The sequence below is a fragment of the Cheilinus undulatus genome, linkage group 8, assembly GCF_018320785.1.
Source record: "Cheilinus undulatus linkage group 8, ASM1832078v1, whole genome shotgun sequence".
NCBI lineage: Eukaryota > Metazoa > Chordata > Actinopteri > Labriformes > Labridae > Cheilinus > Cheilinus undulatus.
Window position 1 is genome coordinate 14,106,830 of NC_054872.1, and position 21,044 is coordinate 14,127,873.

General features: G+C 38.7%; 1 protein-coding gene across 3 annotated transcripts in view; it reads right to left on the bottom strand.

Moving 5' to 3' along the window:
• Nucleotides 1-21,044, bottom strand: part of LOC121512974 (zinc finger protein 236-like) — a 99,179-nt gene that overhangs the window by 9,170 nt on the left and 68,965 nt on the right. For all 3 annotated transcript variants that reach the window (XM_041792414.1, XM_041792417.1, XM_041792416.1), the window contains 4 exons: nucleotides 10,385-10,542; nucleotides 10,143-10,271; nucleotides 9,495-9,689; nucleotides 4,056-4,185 (listed from right to left, as the gene is read on the bottom strand). In XM_041792414.1, coding sequence (XP_041648348.1) covers nucleotides 4,056-4,185; nucleotides 9,495-9,689; nucleotides 10,143-10,271; nucleotides 10,385-10,542 — 612 coding nt within the window. The remainder of the gene's footprint in view (nucleotides 1-4,055; nucleotides 4,186-9,494; nucleotides 9,690-10,142; nucleotides 10,272-10,384; nucleotides 10,543-21,044) is intronic.

The following is a 21,044-nucleotide window of genomic DNA, read 5'->3' on the forward strand; positions in this document are numbered from 1 at the left end:
TAATAATTGTGTCTGGGTGTTTGAGATTTTAACAGTGAACTGATGCATTCTGCCGCTTTATCAGCTGTATCTGCATGAATGAATAAATGGAGTCTGGCAGGGAAAGTCAATTTATGAGATGTCACACTATCTGTGTAGCAACTTCATTTCATTTTCTCTTCTATTTACGCCTTGTTGATTAAGACTGTATCAGGATGACGGTTCTATGCGGAAAATTAGAAATGTAACTTTGCAGAAACCATGTACAGTGACCGTAAAAAGTATTCACCCACTTGAAAGTTTTACCCTTTTAAATCAATTATGGTCCCTTCAATGTGGAAACAGGCCACTATACTCTCTGTTGCTAAAACGTCTTGTCCAAAGACCTTGAATAATTTCAGGCCCATAGCACTGACATCTTTAGTAATGAAAACATTTGAAAAGCTGATCAAAAATGAATTATTAAATAGGGCTGAACATCTGCTTGATCCCTTGCAATGTGTCCAAGATGCCACATTCATTTTGCTTAATTATATCTATCATTATTCTGAAGGCTCGAGCACTCATCGTAGACTAATGTTTGTTGATTTTTCTCCAGCCTTCAGCACTTTCCAGTCTCATCTGCCTGTCAGGAAACTTACTGACCAGTTTGGCCATGATAATAGTATTTTTGGTTGGATACTTGATTTTCTGATGTGTAGAACTCAAAGAGTGAGAGTCAATGGTGAACTGTTTTCCTTGTCTGTAGCATCTACAGGGTCCAGGGATGTGTTCTCGCTCCTCTTTTGTACATCTTGTATATAGAAAACTGCCATATTTTGACAATACTGTAATTATAAGCTTGGTGAGGAGTGATGAACACTCTCGTGGTCCTGTTGTTGGTTTTTTTACAACCTGATGTCAGGAATCTATTTTATTGCTTAATGTGACAAAGACAAAAGGCATGTTGATTCATTTTAGAAATTCCCCTACTTCTTCTGCCATCACTGTAATTGATGGACAGAACACTGAAACGATGGAGTCCTGAATGTACTGAGGTACTATAATCAATAAGAAACTGACTTTTGAGCATTACACTGATGCAGTGTATAAGAAAAGCCAGAAACGCCTCTTCTGTCTCAGAAAGCTTGCTAAATTTCAGGTTGACAAGACTGTGTTAACCATGTTTTTAGTTCTTATATTGAGCCAGCGCTTACTTTTTCTTTTATCTGTTGGTTTAATCCCTGAATGTTTCGTTGAGAGTGGTTAAAATCTGAAGCAAAATAATCGGTGTGTCTCAGTAACCCCTTCAGGATTTGTACAACAAGAGGGTGTATAACATGGCTGGGTCTATCTTATTAGACAGCTCTCATCCATTACATCCACAATTTGAGCTTCCATCAGGCGCCCTTCTTAGACTTCCACCAATCAAAACCAACAGATTCAAATGCTCCTTTATTCCTACTGCCATCTCTCTTCTTAACTCCAGAAGGAAGAGGTAACTTATTGTACTTTGTGACAGCCCAGTGTGGTTACTTACTGGTGTTTTATGGTGTTTCTAAGTGTTTTATTGAAGTTGTGCTCATGTGCTACAATGCATGTTTTTATGCACTCCTATGTGTTTGTTATGTGTCTTGTATGTTTCTTATACTCCACATGTTTGCACAATAAACTGCCCTACTGGGGACAAATAAATTTCTTGAATCTTAAATGGTCAATATAGTGTGGAGTGTTCTTTTCTTCTCTTTGGTGTAATAGTAGCCATGAATACTGATTAACCAGTGATACTACAATAATTTTAGACACATTCACTGCACTCAGGTAATCTCCATTTCTTCAAGGCCCAAATTACTGTCTGAACATGCAGATTTGTAGACTGATCAAAATGTCTCCATCTTCATTCACACAACCTTTGAAAATGTCACTGTTGAATGGTATTACACACGTAACAAACCACATTGCTGTTCCTTGTTATTCAAAGTGAAAAAGGACATAATATGTCACGTGGCTCTGAGGGATTTATTGTTAAATAAATCAAATAGTCATAAAGGAAAAAATGCCATTTGATTAAATTGTATAAAATGTCCTGTTATAAAAGAAATGAATTGTTAGATAGATGAGGAAATTAAAATGCAAACACATTTATGACTTTCCCTCAGGATTAGTTGTGGTGTTTCCCACAGACTCGTCACAGTGAGTTTGACTGTTGGCCTTTGAAATCTAATCAGTTCTTCTTCCAAGTCCATGTTTATGCCAAATTTTAACTACTCCCTCCAGGCATTCACATCCAGCAGTGCTTCCCACAGAATTACAGAGAAGCCATAGTCAACTGGAGGGAAAGGAGGATATATTTTTATGATAAATATCTAAAAAATAACATTATCCTTAAAAAATGAGGTCTGCATCAAAAAGAAAAGGCCAAATCATTACACCAGAAAAAAATCTCCACAGACTATTTTCCCATGGCAGCTATGTTCCTGTGACATCACACTAAGGGTGGTACACTCAAATGCTATCATATTGTAGCGTAATGTTCCAGGTTGTAAGACTTATTAATGATGAGGTGCTGACTACTGTTTTTATTTCACTGTCTCACTATTGATACAGTAAAACAAAGACATTAACTTTCAGCCACCTCCTAGATATTAATCTTTACTTCTGATAATCACAGCTGAAAGTAAATCTTACATTATGTTTTGGACTCATAACTAGGGCTGTTAAATGATTAGGAATTTCAAGGGGGCCCACATTGCCCAGTGAAGGTGGTTTGGTGCAGCACTTCAACTCCCTTTAGCGACCAGTGCATGCTTTGTGTTGCAGTGGTACTTAAGGCTGGAATATCTTTAATGAAAATAACTTCTTCCGATAGAGTGTGCATATCATTTTGGTTTTGTCATATCCATAATATTGAGATTAAGACCACTGCTCTGTGCCCTAACACAGTTGAGAGGGGGCTGGTGTCCCACAAGCCTCAGGGTCCAGGGTTTGCCCCACACAGCCTTTGACTACATCACATGTAAACACCCATGGATAAAAGAGCAGCGTAGGGGTAGTAGCCCTGGCTCTGCAGCTGTCAGATGAGCTGCCTTACATGAAGGTGGTGGGCAAAGCCCTCGAAATCCACGTTTCCAGATTAGGAGGAAATCCTCGTGCAGCAAACGTCAATCAGGTAGGTATAATGTTGCTGGTGGTGCTGAAGTTTCATCAACCAGTTCTCAACTGTCTCAGCTCAACCGATGCCATCTCTGCCTTATCTGAGGTGTGGTGCCCTGGCACTGGTGAAATTAGTGTGGTCTAGCAGCACCAATGGGCGCCACACTAAGAGGGGGGTGTTGGTGGTTGCGAGCCAACTGGCTCAACTGGATCAGAGGTAAGGCCTGTCAGTGAGCGTTTACTGCACACCAGACTGATTAATTCATTTGGCTCAGTCTCTTTTGTTGCGGTCTATGCTCTAACAGGGGTGAGTGAATGTTTTGCTTTGCCCTGTAATTAATGTACTTGCTAATGTGAGGCCAAAACAAACAGTTATATAAAAAATAATTATTTGATGGTTACCTAATGGCACAATTACTATGCTTATTTAGACATTTAAAAAACTTCTATTTATCTATGACTAACACTGGTGATGATGATACAGTAAAGTGAAGATGATTAAGCTTGAAGATAGAACTACACCTTAAAGTTAATTCATCTGATGAACTTCCCTTAATTATATCAATAAATATGTTTAAAAGAATATATAATATCTTTGATGAATGTTTATCTTTCTCTGCAAACTCTGCCATGGAAAAAGGGGGAAAAGGTTGTTTCTGCAGCGCTGCATTCATCTGTAGCTACTGTAAGGAAACATATTCTGCTGTTGAATAACAAATTTAAAATCATAGAAATGGTCCCTTTTTTCATTAATGTTAATTATGTTTGTGTAATTTGTCTTGTTTGCTTTTGTATATATTAATCCTTCAAAAATCTCCTCACTGTAAATATATGGGCTCTGTCAAGGGTATAAGACCTTGGTAAGAATATAATTTACAGATCTGAATTTAATCATAAAGTTTTTTCAGTGATGTGCACTGTGCAAAGGTCCATAATCCTCTTACCTGTATGTGTTCGGTTGTGTCTTTCCAGCTGGCTGCGCTTGGCAAAGGCTTTTACGCAGGAGGAGCAGTTGAAGACTCTGGGTTTCTGAGAGCTTGGAGACGGTCCTGGCTGGTGCACTCGCTCATGTTCCTGAAGACACATTAAAAAAAAAAACACACACATTTTATTTATATTTGGAAAAGTGAAAAGATAAACTGGCAGCAGGGGGAGCGGGATTGGAGGATGACATACACCAAATGGTGTCAGGATCAGGAGTCAAACCTGCAAACAGTGTGATAAAAACCTGCAGCCTTTGCACATGGGACACCTCCTCTACCAGCTGAGCTACACCAGCGACCAGAATGAACAGAATAGTGTTTTATACAGTTTTAAAGTCTGGTACACACTGCAGTTTTACTTGAATTTGGATGAGATGTCAGTCATTTTTTTCTTTGAATATCTAAAACAAAGTCTGAAGCTAAATTTATCCACATCTAGGGGGTCAGGTTAGGGTTCATAGTCATATTCAAAAAGGCTCCTTGAATCCTTTCCTTTTGCATTGACTTTTATTAATAAAACACACTGTTGCTGGGAAGACTGCTGACTTATTTATTTAAATATACTTTGGGATAATAATGTATAACTTTGACAACACGATAGTTTGAGGCTGATCTATATGGATATTTAAGACTATTTACAAACACAACACATCACGTGATAATTTAATTGGTTGTATTTCCCTAGTGCTCTTAAACAGAACAAGGAATTTTTAACACAGTCTTGCCACACATCTGAGTTTTATTTCTTATACTGACATGATTTTACTTTGCACAGTTACATAAAATCATTTCACAAAAACCAAAAACTACCAGGGTCAAAATTATTAGCACCCCTGAAGCTAATAATCAGCTGTCTCCTTTTTGCAAGATAACAGCCTGCAGTGGTTGGTTGCAGTTCTCAACAAGTCTCTGACACGTCTCCTGAGGAATCCAAGCCCATTCTTCTAACATTGGCTAACAATTTCTCAGGCTCTTCCAGATTTGACAGTCTTCTGACATGGACCTTAGTCTTTGGATCACCCCACAGATTTGCAATGGGATTCACGTCAGGGCTTTGTGCCAGTCAATAATGTTCGCTTGGCCTTCTGGAGGTAGTTCCTCACCAGGAGCAATGTATGCTTTGGGATCATTATGTTGGAAGACAAAGCGATGACCCAGGGCTCTAGAGATTGTCTGCTTTGAGACTACAATTCCAGACTGGGCTAAGTCATTGACTGGTCTTGACAGTTGTTCTGGGGTCCTCAGACACATCGCACTCACTAGTTTTCTTTCCAGAATCTTTGAAATCTTTGCCTTCCTACCTAAACCAGCCTTGTTCTGTACTGTGTTGCTCTCGTTTCTCGATGATACTTCTGACGGATCTCTTTTTGTTTTTGCCCTGACACTTTCTCAAGTGACAGCTCAAACCCTTACTGAAGTTTTTATTCTGTGTATAACTTGAAATATAACCCTCAGTTTTTAACTTGATTTTACAAGCTTTGAGCATTACGATATTATAGGACATCATTGCACAACAGAAGTTTGTGCTGTGGCTCAACAAAAAGGTCAACTCTAAAGGGGGCTAATAATTTTGACCCTGGTCATTCTTCATTTTTTAAATGATTTTGTCTCTGTGTGAAAATTAAAATAATGCAAGCATCTAAAATAAAACTGGGATGTTTGGAAAAGCTGTGTTAGAAAATACTTGCTTTCTTTAACAGAACTCAGGATACTTTAAAAGCAATGCAATTTTCATAGCAGGCCTAATAATTTTGTCTTTGTCTGTAAATATCCGAGAAGAATAACTTAAATACCAGGATATGTGAGGACAAAGACATTTTATAGTTAGAATTTCCATTTCTAAATGATTGAAACAATAGCTTTGGTTAAATCTTTTCAGGATGTAATTTCAGGCACAGGTGAACATCTTGATACTGACCAATATTTATTAAGTTCATACTGGTCAAGAAATCAGCAACCTAGAAAAACTAATGTCACAGAAATGGCCCTGAAAAATGAAGAAGCATCTTGAAATACATGAATACATAAATTATTCAATCTCAGCAGTCAAGAAGGAAGTGCCTTGGAACAATTCAAAGCTCATTTACAATCTTCTTCAGGTTACTTTTTCATCCATGACACAACGTTGCAGTTCATCAACTTAAGCAAGAAAAGGAAAAAAGGCCATAAATGCTGATAAAACTGAATGGAAACTTTAGCTACTGTCAGATTTTACATTCACAAAGGACTAAAAGAGCAGTGATTTCCATCCAAAACACTGATGATTATTCAAAGCAGTCAGGCCCACAGAATAGTAAATGGAAATAATGGCATAATAAGATTGCTGATTTCAAAAATGCTCATGCCTGTGCACAGTAATTGCATCAAGCCTATGAGGAGATAAGAAGTTTTGAGGCTTTTCGGGGTCATTCAGGAGGCAGTGTTTGCCCTGAGTTAGTTTGAGACAAACAGAAAACTTTCAGACACACCAACAAGAATTTAAAACAGTTTTTTTTCTGCTAAGTATTTCTCTGCTTTGCTGGCTATGCTCATGCTTATCAAATTATATGTCACTACTTTCACCTCTAAGCCATAACTCAAATTCTCAATAGTTTCCTCAAATTAAACACGATATATCTTTACTGAATAACAAGATTTAGAAGTAGTTAAGCATAAAACAACTTAAAGTAATTCTTTTGGGGAATATGTGTCATAGCCTTACTGCTGCTGAGTATATTGTGTGTGTGTGCTAAAACTTGCTATGGGTCGGGTTTTGTGCAGCTTTGACTCTAGCTGCTATAACTGATATCCTCAGACATACCCTCTTTATCATCATCATATTTCAAATACACGTATTAGACTGTCTGACTTTATCTGGTATCATTATTAGGACAAGTCTATCACTGTAACTTTGCTTCATCTCACTGAGTACTTCGCTTATATTGGATTATTGTTGGGTCTTTGTAAACAATACAACAATGATTATAGTCTACACATGCTCTTTTGTAAAGTGTCTTAAGATAACTTTTGTTGTGAATTGTCGCTATACAAATAACAGCTGATTAATCTATTGATTTTATTATCTGAACATTTCATTTTTTGAAGAAGAAGAAGAAGAAATGATAAACTGTAAGTTATATAAACTCTTGTTTGCCCTGAAGCTTGTTTTTCTTCGGCTGTCCAAATTTTATGGAAAATCCTGTTTGGCATACGTCAAGGAAACCAAGGAAATGATAACTTCTGGGATGGCTTACAAAAATACATAGTTTCTACATAAGTCTCTATCAGAGATTGTGTTTTGAGGACAAAAGTTGAAAGGGAATTTTAGGTGACCACGTGATGTGAAAGTTAAGGTGCTTGCCAACAGCAGGAACATTCCCAGGAACTAGCCTGTACAGAAACGCTGGGCTTTTCAACTGCTGGAACTGGGGTCTAAATCTAGTTCTGGAGTTTAAAAAAAATCTACAGTTTTAAAATTCCCTCCTCAGAATGTAGTATTTCCAAAGGCCAGGAAAAAATGCAGAGTGAGGCAGCATCGGTGGACATTTTTAATTGGTACCTAGGTCAATGACTCTGTCAACAACTCTCAGGTGAACACCCAAATCATTAGCATTTTAGCAGTCAACAAAAACTTGCATTTCTCACTAGCCCCAGTCAGTTTTAAAGCTGAAGAAGCCTCATAGCAATTCAATTCAAACTGATGAAGAATATGCACAATGTGTCTTGTAAGAGCACCTGAAGTCACGGGGTCGAACTCATGTCAGAAATGTGTCAGAAAACAAAAATCTACTAGAAACATGACCAAAAGAAAAGGTATCACTGCACAACAGGCAACATCGCAACTACTAAACACATATAAAATACATCTAAACACAGTGGCGAAGGGCATGATGGGAAACCCCATCCACACATCCCCCAGAATTGTAATGGCAGTGGGTGAGGCTTTTATCAATTGACTCGTTACAGAGTTAAAGATTTAAGTAATACTGAACACCATTTCACTCTGAATGGAGTTAAAATTACACTTTAGAAGTTAAAATCAACTCAGAAATGTTTAACCCTCAGGTATCAACACTCCAGTTTTTGTTGTACACAACAGCTGTGTGGGGGTGTAGAATCATTCTCTTGTTTTGTATTTCATCAGAAGTAGAAAAAGTACAAGAGTATTGTGCTCAAGTACAACTACAGTTACTCTGCTTTAAACTTACTTAAGTAGAAGTACAAATTCTGATTTCAAAATGTACTGAAAAATGTACAAGTACCCCCAAAAAACTACTGAATTACAGTAATCTAGGTCAATGTAACTAGTTCTTTTGCACCCCTGCTGAAATGTATCATCATCCTTAGATTTTGGATCCAGGTACATATGCAGACAGAGGGCCATGGAAACCATTTAGTTCCTTAAAGAGAAGTTCCTGGAACTACATGTCCTAGGTGCTTTTGGTCAAAAAGCACCTTTTAAGACCCACACATTACTACTATGGGATGATACATAAAGTTATTGCATGTTTTTAAGGTAATGTGATATAAAGTTAGAGAATTTATTAAAAAAAAAAAAAAAAAAACAACTGCATCACTTTCCGTGAAAAACTTTTCTCAAATCAAAAAGGCATATTATGTGGTTGTCTTGCTATAATTAAATGGAAATTTGTATTATCTATGGGCCGAATAAGTGGGGAAATAACACCCCTCCTAATTTATCTCCAACTCCACTGGGCCTTTGAAAAATGTAAAATCAATATGTGAGCTGTTGTTGAAAAGTAATGAGCACCCTGACAACAGAGCTTGGTCACTCAAACTGTAATTCCCACCTATTCACAGCCTTGTTCCTATTCTGAGTAGAATTACTTTTCCCACAATAGGTTATAAGAGAAATATGGCATATAGTTTGAAAAAGCTCTTATTTAAGTGCCCTGCTTCTTATCCTTTTAGCCCTGATTTGAGGGCCCTGGAGTTTATGTGCTTGAGTGCCTCACTCACATGATAGGGACCATCAGGAGAGGAAAGTACACATGCTCTCCTCGCTTTAAGTTGGCTGCAAAATACCTTTCACTTTAAGTGTTTTTTGATGCAAAGAGTGATACTTTGTAAGCGCCTTTCTCAAAATGCCATCTGATGAATTACCCCTATTTTTGTTTCAAACAGTGAGACAAATTTTGTTAATGGTATTCCACTGAACATTTTGTCAGCTTGAGGTGAGGAAACGAGGACTGAAAGTAATGTTTGTGCTTAAAGTTGATGTTTAGTTTGCATAAAGGCTGCAGTTACAAAACCCATCAGTTTTAGTTGTTCATATCCTAAAATAAATGCCCTCCATTGATAGGGAAGATGTTTCTGTGTGCATCTGAGCATTAAAGAAAAAAACATTAGTACCAACAGAAGCCATTTATATCAATCTTTAGGTTTTACAAGAGTTGTTACCTTGAGATGTGTAGCTCTCTTAAAGGCCTTGTTACAGAGGCTGCAGACATGACAGCGGTCTTTGCCGTGAGCTTGCCTACAGTGGCGTCGCAGTGTGTTGATGTTCTCAAACGTCTCACTGCAGTAATAGCACTGGTTCCGATTTTCAGCCTCCGTCTGGCCAACGTTCCCACCTTTGTGGCCGTCAACTGTGATCTGGATCGCACAAACACAAAAGTTACAAACATTTAAAATACCACAAAAATGTAAAACTACAACAAACACAGGGAAAATGGACTCATACTTGTACTTTATCCTCAATCAGAGTGGACATTTTTACAGAGTTTGAAGAAAATCCCTTAAGACATTCTTGGTATTTGTGTTCACAAGAAGCTGGGGAAACTGAAAACCTAATGCTTCTGTCCCTTGCTATTGCTTGGGTGAGGTGTAAATAACAAAGACAGACAGAGGAAGCACTGCCAATGGACTCAGTGCTTGCTTCCGTCTCAGCCACTATTTAACTTACGTCTTTACCACCTTGAACTTAGTCAGTTTTTAGATTTCAGATAGTAATTCATGGTAATGTGTTGTAATTCAGTACAGTAGGTATCAGATGTGATTGTACAGGTACCATGTTGGTAGTGGATTTTGATACTCATCCCTACTTACATTGTATCCATTGTCAGATGTCCCATTTGTGGACTGGGAGTGATGGCTGACCAGAATGACCTGCTGGCCGGTGTTGGCTGACTGTCCTGGTAGACCGGAGTCATTCAGCACTGCAGGAAATGTCTGACCCTAAAGATTTAAGGGAATGCTGGTAAATCAGCTGATAAACAATTCCATAATTCCATTTATTGATCAAAGATCAATTCTTCATGTTTAAATGTGTACAATAAACACTTTTTAACCTGTGTATTGAGGTTTAATGTGACTCCATCCAGCATCCCCTGAGCATCAGCCAGTGTTAGTGTGACGCTGCTATCATTGGCCACGCCTCCTGGTGACATCACTAGGCTCTGGGACGCAGCAGTATGGGATAGAGTGGTGCTCGGTGGCAGGCTGGAGACTAACAAGAAAGCAGAAAGTGCAGGTTAGATAGTGCTGTTGGACCCATTACTTTAACTGGTTAATGACACCATTTTCAGCACCAGTCAGAGCTGATTCCCTTTTGTGGAAAATGTAGCAAAATGTGTACAAACAACACAATTTCTTCAAATGGACACTATTACTGTCCTGTAAAAAACTCAGTAATTGTTGAATACCACGCTAAAGTCTGATGTTACTGTGTGTTTACAAAGATTTCTTTAATGACACAAGAAGAAGCAGCCAAAGTAAGATGGAAAATTTGTGACAGGTTGTAAACCTCTAACTTCAAAGCATTGTAAATCTTTTCACTATGAGCCACTGCCATGTGAATAAAATACATGCACAATGAGATCCAAATTTCTTCATGTTCTGATGGGAAAGATTTACTTCTTAAACGATTTTTTACATGTATTTTTATGAAATCTGATATTTTTCTGTCAAAGACTCTACCAAGGCAATTTTTTTTGGTATAGAATAATTGTCATAAAGTCATATCCTCCATTTAATTCTCTCCAAAAAAATAAATACAAGGAATAAAAGAGATGCTTCTCAAGATTGATGATTGAGTCATTTCAGATGACTGAATTTATTTAAATAAAGAGACAATATATAGGTTTGGTGTGGTAACTACAACTGTAGTGCCATAAAACACACTGCTGTACCCCTCATAGGCAATGTGCCAAGGGTGTTAAGCTGGCAAAGATATTGGAGGTCAAAGATTCATGACAACAACTATTTTAATTTGTTAATAGTAACATGACTCTGCTAGAATCTAAAGCCTGTTATTTCATGTTGAGCATGTTTATGTTTAGGTTGTTTGCAATCCTGTGATCCCAAATGTCAACTGAGGGTCAAGAAGTGGCAGGAAGCCATTAAGAATGAATGAGGACGGAGAAGAGTTAGTACTTTACAGCTCCAAATGGACATGTTAGTTGCAATTATCATCAGAAAATTTCTACATACAGTCATGGATGAAAATGTTGGCACCCCTGGAATTTTTCCAGAAAATACATCATTTCTCCCAGAAAATGTTGCAATCAACAAATGTTTTGGTATTCACGTGTTTATTTCCTTTATGTGCATTGGAACAACACAAAAAATCTGAAGGAAAAAGACAACATTGACATAATTTTACACAAAACTAAAAAAATGGGCTGGACAAAATTGTTGGCACCCTCAATTTAATATTTGGTTGCACACCCTTGGGAAATAATAACTGAAACCAATCGCTTCCTATAACCATCAACAAGCTTCTTTCACCTCTCAACTGGAATTTTGGACCACTCTTCTTTTGCAAACTGCTCCAGGTCTCTCAGATTTGAAGGGTTCCTTCTTGCAACAGCAGTTTTGAGATCTCTCCATAGGTGTTCAATGGGATTTAGATCTGGACTCATTGCTGGCCACTTCAGAACTCTCCAGCACTTTGTCTCCAACCATTTCTTAGTGCTTTTTGAAGTATGTTTGGGGTCATTGTCCTGCTGGAACACCCATGACCTCTAATGCAGACCCAACTTTCTGACACTAGGCCCTACATTGCAGCCCAAAATTTTTTGATAGTCTCCAGATTTCATGATTCCTTACAGACAGTCAAGGCATCCAGTGCCAGAGGCAGCAAAACAACCCCAAAACATCCTTGAACCTCCACCATGTTTGACTGTAGGTACTGTGTTATTTTCTTTGTAGGCCTCATTCTGTTTTCCGTAAACAGTGGAATGATGTGCTTTTCCAAAAAGCTCTACCATAGTCTCATCTGTTCACAAAATGTTCTCCCAGAAGGACTGAGGCTTACTCGGGTACATTTTTGCAAACTCCAGTCTGGCTTTTTTATGTCTCTTTGTCAGCAGTGGGGTTCTCCTCGGCCTGCCATAGCGCTTCATCTCATTCAGATTACGACGTATGGTTCGAGCTGACACTTTTGCACCCTGAGTCTGCAGGACAGCCTGAATTTGTGTGGAAGTTGACTGAGGATGTTTATCCACCATTCTGACTATCCTGTGTTGCATTCTTTTGTCAATTTTTCTCTTCCATCCACGTCCAGGGAGATTAGCCACAGTTCCATGGGTTATAAACTTCTTGATTATGTTACACACAGTGGACAAAGGACTTTCAAGATCTCTGGAGATGGTCTTTAACCTTGAGATTGTTCATATTTTTCCACAGTTTTGCTTCTTAAGTCCTCGGACAGTTCTTGGCTCCTCTTTCTCTTCTCCATGCTTTGTGTGACACACACAGGCACACAACACAAAGGTTGAGTCAACTTTTATACATTCTAACTGGCTTCAGGTGTGATTTCTAGATTGCCAGCACTTGTTACTTGGCACAGGTGAGCCTAAATGAGCATCAGATGCTGGAAATAAACTGATTTACCAACAGTTTTAAAAGGGTGCCAACAATTTTGTCCAGCCCATTTTTTGAGTTTTGTGTAAAATTATGTCAATTTTGTCTTTTTTCTTTGATTTTTTTCTATTGCTCTAATGCACATAAAGGCAATAAACATGTGTATGCCAAAAACATTTGCAACTGCAACAATTCCTGGGAGAAATGGTGTATTTTCTGGAAAAATTCCAGGGGTGCCAACATTTTCGTCTATGACTGTACATTGTTTATGATCCCTACAATTAACAAAAAGGTGATTTTTACCAGTTCAACAGATTTACCTAGTGTTGAGGTGATCAATATATTAACTTACTCAGTTCTGCAGATCTCCTAACATCTAGCTAGATGAAGGGAGATAAAAGTCTAGAGGAGTCTTGTACTGAGCCTTGAGGCTAGCTGAGTCCCTTTAAAATTCTCATTTCTTCTTACATGCTTGTAATTGGAATAGCGATATACTATCAGCCAAATAAACCATATGGGGTAAGTAACCGAGAGATGATGTGCCATTCACAAACAAGCCTGTGCTACAAAAATAGCTTGTTTATGGGAGCCATGGTAGCTAGCTCCTGTTTGAGTGCCCATTTCCTTTCCTCCATCCTTTGCCATTATTTAATCTACATTTTAAAAAACAGCTCCACTGAGCTGAGCCAAATGACCTGGATCTCTTAAAAGAGACTGATTTTCTGTCACAATGAGCAAAGCTGGAGGTTGGTGAGACAAACATCAGCTGAGGAAACACTGGTAACAAACTTTAATGTGATAAACCATGTGCCAAATTGTACAGAACCAAACCGGACCACTGTGTGGAAACGGACCACAAGCACTGAGTGACACCACTCTTCCAGGCTTTTGACAGAGGCTTTTTAAATTCCTGCCTGGTGCTGTTTCTCTGTGAATTTTTTAAAAATTGTTTTGATTTTTTGTTGCCTAAATATTTCTCCACATTTGAAAAGAAATAGCTTAAGAATTGATTAAGTTAAACTTTTGCACCTGGTATGGTTGTAAACTGCTAAAAACATGGCCTTTTGGTAGCGTTTTTCTATGTAGAAATCTCTACTTGCCCCCCCCCCAAGGGGTGTTTTCCACTGCTGCATGACATCTTCTGCAAAGAAGCTCTACTGAACTGTTACCATTATGTCTATAGTATGTGGCTAAATAGCTACATGGAGAGGTGGATTTGTCACATGCTAGTTGAGATAACTTTGTATGCTTCCAAACATACTGAATCAACTTGGATTCAAACGCAGCTTATTCCTGTGCGAACTAATGTCATCTGCATCCTGTAAAGCTACCAAGCATTAGACGATTGTGACATCAATAACAATGTAGCCCAATGTTATTGTTATTATCAGTATGTTACTGATAATACTTTATCTGCAGGAATATATCCTCTGACCTTGGGTTGTTGATTTTTTTCCAAGCTTCTTGCTTTCCACTCTTTCTCTTCTTACCTTCATCCATCACTGTCATCTTCTTTTGGCCTAAGCCATTGTATCAACCAGTACTGACATGAGCTAACTGGCTTCTATTTAGCTGTAGGCTGGTGTGTGAACTAGTGTTATGTAGTAGAAATGCATAGAAATGCACAGCTTTAGACCAGCTGTCAAACATCAACCATCGGCTCATTATATTGCATGAACCAATGCCAGTAGCTGATTGTCCATTGTGTTTAATCAATTTAACATCTTCTCCCTGTTGAAAGTCATTGTTGTTCTGTTAGATGCACTTAAAACCTTTTTTTTAAGTTGGAAAGTAATATATCATTGCTTTGAATGTTTTAAAAAAATCCTATTTCTGCTCTAGAATTGTTTGTGTGATTTCAGGCATCCATATGAATTGAACCTGACAGGTGGCTGCCGTGTACAGACTGCCATCCTTACCCCAAAATGTAGACTTTTACTTGTTAAAGGTGGCTTTTGAATAAGTCTTAGAATATACATCATATTCAAAGCCCTACTGGTGATTTACTCCCTGACAAAAAATACTGTCTCTTTCATATATTTTGCCAGGAAAGAGGAAAGTTCATTGCATTATCAGTGACTATCACAAGACAGTATTTGATTTTCATAAAAAGGCCTGCACTTTAACAGTTCATCAAATGCAGGTTGAAGCACATTTGCATACAGAGTGAAAGGAATGCTTCAGTCTCATCAATAAGAGCAGAGATGCTCTCAGTGTCTCTGGGAAACAGTGGGGAATGCTTTCCACTTGAGTTGAGAGAGGAGAGTAATGAAGAGAGTGGGAGGAGAGTGGAAATCTGATTATGCTTCTAGCTGACAGACATCCAGTCGACAGAGCTATCAGGAAGCCATCTCTCACAAAATAAATCTTATTTTCTCACTTCACAGCACACAGGCACATTTCTTTCTTATCATCAAGTAGTCTACAATATTTTTAAGAGACAATCATTCACATTTGAGTTTCCAGACTTATTCAGATAACTTAATATAGTGTAGAATACACAGCACTTCATTTAAGAATATATTCATAATCCTTAAAGAATGTCCATGGTGAGGGATTCTCCTCAGTTCACTTCATCACCTTTGTATGATTGTGTTTGTTTGCATTATTCATCTTAGAAATACTTTAACGTTGTGAGGGAAGGAATCAGCTTGAACAACAAACTCAAGTTATGCCTGACCAATTCGCCACCTGCTTGGCAATTATTTTTCAGTGTTTTCTCCAAGGTCAATCTTAGAACCCATTAGGTATCATCTTCAGTCTAGATCAGGTCAAAAATTTGTAACAGAACAAGTTGAAACATGCAAGTGCTTGAGACGGGCTGCTCTGCAACATTTTGAAAGCCTGACTGCTCACACCACCGTAACTGGAAGATCACTCCACTCAGTGGTTAATCAGTATTCCTGGTTACCATGACACCATAAAGACAAAAGAACACTCCAAACAACAGAGAGAAAAGGTTACTGAAAAGGATAAGTCGGGGGATGGACACAAAAAATGTCAGTCCAAGGCACTGAACATCCCCCAGAGTTAAGTGAAATTCATCATCAAGACATGGTTGCAACATGGAACATGTGTAAATCTGCATAGAACAGGCCATCTTTGCTTACTGAGTGACTGTGCAAGAAGAAAACTAGTGAGAGAGGCCACCGAGACACTTACGTCAAAGCTTTATGGGAGAGTGGTAAAGAGAAAGCCACTGCTAAAGAAAACTCATTAAATCTTGACTACAGTTCCCAAAAGGCATGTGGGAGACTCCATGGTCAAGTGGAAGAAAGTTAGTAAAGATAATAAAATCCTGGAGGATGACCTTATTCAGTCTGCAAGATAACTACTGCATGCAAGAAGGTTTATTTTCTAGGCAGACAATGAACTGAAGCATACAGCGAACGCTGCACAGAAAGGGTTTGAAGACAACAAGGTGAATGTTCTGGAGTTGCTGGGTCAAAGTCCAGATCCCAGTCCAATAGAGAATTTGTGGCTTGACTTGAAAAGGGCTGTTAACACCTGATCCCTGTGGAACCTCTCAGAGCTTGAGCAGTAAAAACTGATTGGGACCTATTCACACAGACTCAGCGCTGTGACTGCAGCCAAAGGTGCTTCTACTAAACACTGACTGGAAGGGGGGACAGTTGTCTACTGTTTTCCACAATGAACTAAAATGGTCTTGTTGCACCGCAAATCTTTGTCCTGAACATGGCTTTAGAATATCATAATCTTGTGGAGCAATGATCCATTCTGAAGGCTTCCAGTAAAAAAAAAAAGGGAGGGATAATAGATATTTGGCCAAGACGTTTTTCCTGTGTGTTACCTTTGCTCCCATCCAAAAAAAGAAAGGACTTGGACATGACCAACGACAATTGAAAACACTACACAATAAGACTCTGACAATAAACAGAAACAAGTGTGCCCATTACCAAAAATACTGTCACTTGAAGGCTCTAACTTTAAATTCAGAGGATGTGAATGAAGATGATTACAATAGGTGGGAAGTGTATCTCTACCTTTGGACTTGTAGCAATTGTGTAGCCAAGATATTCATATGAAAAGATATTTTTGCAGCATTTTTGATTATTAAAAGTAAGAAGAAACATGCAGCTCTGAATTAACTCCAAGAACAAGAATTAATAGGTAACATCAGCTAAAACTAGCACCATATTTCTAAAGATGACTTTAAAAGAACTGCTGAAAACCCTAATTTCAGGGTCTGATTACTGACTTAAAATAAGAGGCTGTGTTTCTTATTTTTTATGTGAAAAAAATAATGTGTTTCAAAAATTACTATACATCTGTAATGGTAATATTTTTATCAATGTAAGCAGCACATGCAGGGGCATATTGAAATGGGCCCAGTTTACACTTAATCAAACTCTGAGTAGCATTCACTGAATCACCGTGTAATCTGACATTTTGTGTCAATTTTCTAGTCAAGCAATTTAAAAAATATCTGAGGGATGTGTGGACCGGGGTAAACGAAGAAATGTAAGCATCAAAGACTATCTGATGGATATTTTAGCTTCATAAACAAACTCTGATGGCTTGATATTAGGGAGAGGCACCTCTGCATGCCATTTCATGAAAAGGGCATGGACTGAGATTGACAGTCTCTTCATCAGTGTTTTATCCTGGGATCTATAACTGCTGCCACAAACAAAGGGAGCTCCTTTTGAAGCACTAGGGGAACACAAGCTACAGTAAACCTCCTGTAGTGGCCTGTCATGTCGCCTTGGTATTTCAACAATCTACAGCATACTACTGTTTTGGTGGACCCTTTAATTCATGCTCCCCTGTCATTTCTGACACATAGAAAAGACAATCCTCAGTCACACAAACTGAAGAAAAATCCATCTGTCCACCAATGTCATCCTTTATTTCTGGTCAAATCACAAAAGGTGAACCTCAGCCTACGCACTTTTCTTGTTCATTATTTGTTGAGAGCGCCTACAAAGACTTGCAGCAGTGTGGATAAGGACCTCTCATTAGATGTGGGTGTTCACTCCATGAAATCAGGGGCAATCAGTGCTGCACAAGTGGGCAACTGTGGTGATGTTTGCACCACAGCCAGCTGGGGACCGTCTACTTTGTTGCCAAACTACTGGCTTAAAGTGGGGACACAGAGTCAAGTGGTGTCACAAGTCAGTACAGCAGGTCTCTACTAATGGCTTAATGCATGCAGGTCAAAGACAGTGACTGTGCGCATTTATAATAATTAGGTTGTGTGAGAGAGGTTACTGTCTTCACATCATCAGTTTCCCTAAGGGAGGCAGGTTAATGGCAATTTTATGTGTTACAGACAAATATATTTTTGAGATAACTGTTGATGTTAATGACCCTAGTGAATGTCAAGAGAAATGCAGCAGGCATCCTTATGCAGACACATACTCTGAAATCAGAGTCCTGAGTACCAGCCAAAACAGAAACTTATTCAAACAAAAAAGGAAGTTTGTTGACTGCTGCTTAATGTAGGCTAGAGTAAAGACCATTTGTTAAAACAAATACATTTGTATCATGGAAGACATTAGCGAGTAAGGTAGTTTGGCATGCTAGATGGCTAACATGTCCACTTTGACAGTATTGTTGATAGCAAAAACATGAGCATGCAGTGCCCAAGGTAAAAAAGAAACATGTGCCTTAGCTAACGACATGACTCTAGAGCTGGATGATATGGCCAAAGTGTTACAGGGCTTTTTTGCTCTTTGCGGTAATTGTATTATATTGTGGTGTTACAAAATTAGAGAGATTTAAAATAGGGCTGACACCTTCAATGTCAACCAGTTGGTTGGTCAGTTAATTGATTTATAAGCTCTCATTTGGCCTAAATTCTGCTGATCGATTTGTCATGTTTGTGCATGGGTGTGAATATGAAATGGCAGGAGCGTGCAGCAGGAGCCAAAGAGAAGCAATGCAGTGGTGAGCTATAAAAGTAGAGAGGCACACAAAGTGATGCAGTCCTGTTATCATCTCATTAAAATATACAAGTCAGTGTAAAGTGTCTGTTAGAGACAGATAGAGAGCAGAAAAGACAAAAGATGCTGTCTTCTAGTTAACCAGCAGGCTTGATTTCCACTTCATCTTGTTAAACAAATGCTGCATGTGGTCTGAGATATGCTCTTAAATGGCAAAGCATGGACTAGAACAAGTGATCCTGTTTATAGCTATTATTATAAATTAACGCAAACAATTGTCCGAGGATATTTTGTAAGCTATATGATGCTAAATCTTTATCATGCTGTGATCCCTGAAATAATATGATTTAAGGCAGGTGCATGCCAATTATCTCTGCACCAGCTGTTGTTTAAGTAAAATATAATGAGGCTGGAAATATTAATAACCCTTCATAAAGCATGTGCTAATTTTCAAGATAATTTAGACTGCCAGGGGGGTGCAATGAGAAACCTGTCATGGGTTAACAGATTTTGAGATTGAATGACTTTCTTTATTCTCACTCACTCTCTCTCAGTATCTTCTTTTTAACCTGAATGACCAATAGATTGGTCAGTGTTTGCATGTTGTTTTGGTCAACCAAGTTTTTCTTTGGATAACTACAGGCCTGATTTAAATCAACCCCCCATCTTTCCCTAGGACGAGCCACTGATGGAATACCCATGCCTGAGCATAAAACCACACAAAGCTTGTGTTAAAGCACCTAGACAGGCTGTCAGCTGTCATAGAGGCTCACTTTATGTTGCTGATATTACAGACATCAAACCTTGGAGAGAGGAAAGCTTTGATTTTACCTTGTTACTGAAATTCACATTAATTAAACTGACACAAGTGGATGAGGTTCAGTTAATTACCCTTCTGCTCTTTAGTGTCAGAGTGAAACATGCCGTGGACAGTAGTTTGACTGTGCATTGTCTGTGCTTCTACGTGCACTACATCAAAATGCATGTGCTAAACTGTACAGTGTCACAAAAATCAATTCAGTGGCAGAATTTATACCATAACTTTACTGAAACTGCTTTACACCCATTACTACATGGATCTATAAAATGGTTGGGAACACTCACGGAGGAAGTAATTTAGAATTAAGGAGTAAGTCATTTTACCAACCAGCTGACGTATCACTGGTGAGAGTATGCAAGCTTTCATCGGCTTTTAAGACAAGCTGAAGTTAGCTAATAAAATCCTGCGAATGCTGAATGCCCTGTGGATGTTTTCTCACCTTAAAGCCCATTTCAGACTGGAAGCATGACATGCGTGTCTCACCCGAAACACACCTGGATTTCCAGTTTGATGCATGTTAAAAAGTCAGGGCTTTCAAACTGCCAGCATGAGTGCTGCGTCTCACACACCAGATATGTGCGGCTCAGGCATGGAGAATTTTGAGAATCGAGGTCTCACCTATTTTTTCCCTGCAGTCATGGACCATAATAGACAGGAAAATGATAAATGGAGAGACATATTTACCTTGTTGTAGCACATATGCATATCCACTTGTGTAGAACATGTTTAGAAAGTGTGTCTTGATAACCCTTAAGAGGGCCACAAGCTTAAATGCGCCTGTTTAACAAAATTGTTCTCTAAAGATCTATAAGTGAAGCTTTATGTCTCCACACTGTTAGAATGTGTCACAGGAAGGAAAAACACTGTATGAGTTCACTTCAAGGTTTGTGCTTTTCAAACAAAAAGCCTTGGTTAGCCTTTCTATAGAGAAACCCCTTTCGTTTGTACAGAATGCTTTTATTTTGAATAGTTCCCGACCCACTTCCACTATGCACTGAATAAAGTTGCTAGTAGTGGGGTAAAAACTGAGGTAAAACCTGTGAAGAATGATAGGGCTTTGTCAGCAGGGAGATGCAGCTGACACACAGCAAACTCGTTGTGTGGAAGCCACACTGGCAGGAGCCAGAGTAGAAGTGCGCAGCACAAGCAAGCAGCTAAATGCACTTCTAGTCTGAAATGGGCTTAAAGGTCACCTTCTCTTTGGTTTTACTGAACAGTACTCCTGTGCTATTTGTTTGCTTTTCAAGGTGAACATCCACTTTGTGGTACAGTAAGTGGACTCTATTCCTAAGCTATCATTCACAGAGTGCTGGATGGGAGATGAACAGAGGCAAGGGTAAGGCTGGTGCATCCTTCGGATTTTCTCCAAAAGTTGCCCAAGAGCTTATTTTGGTATACAAGAGAGTGAGAATGATGTAT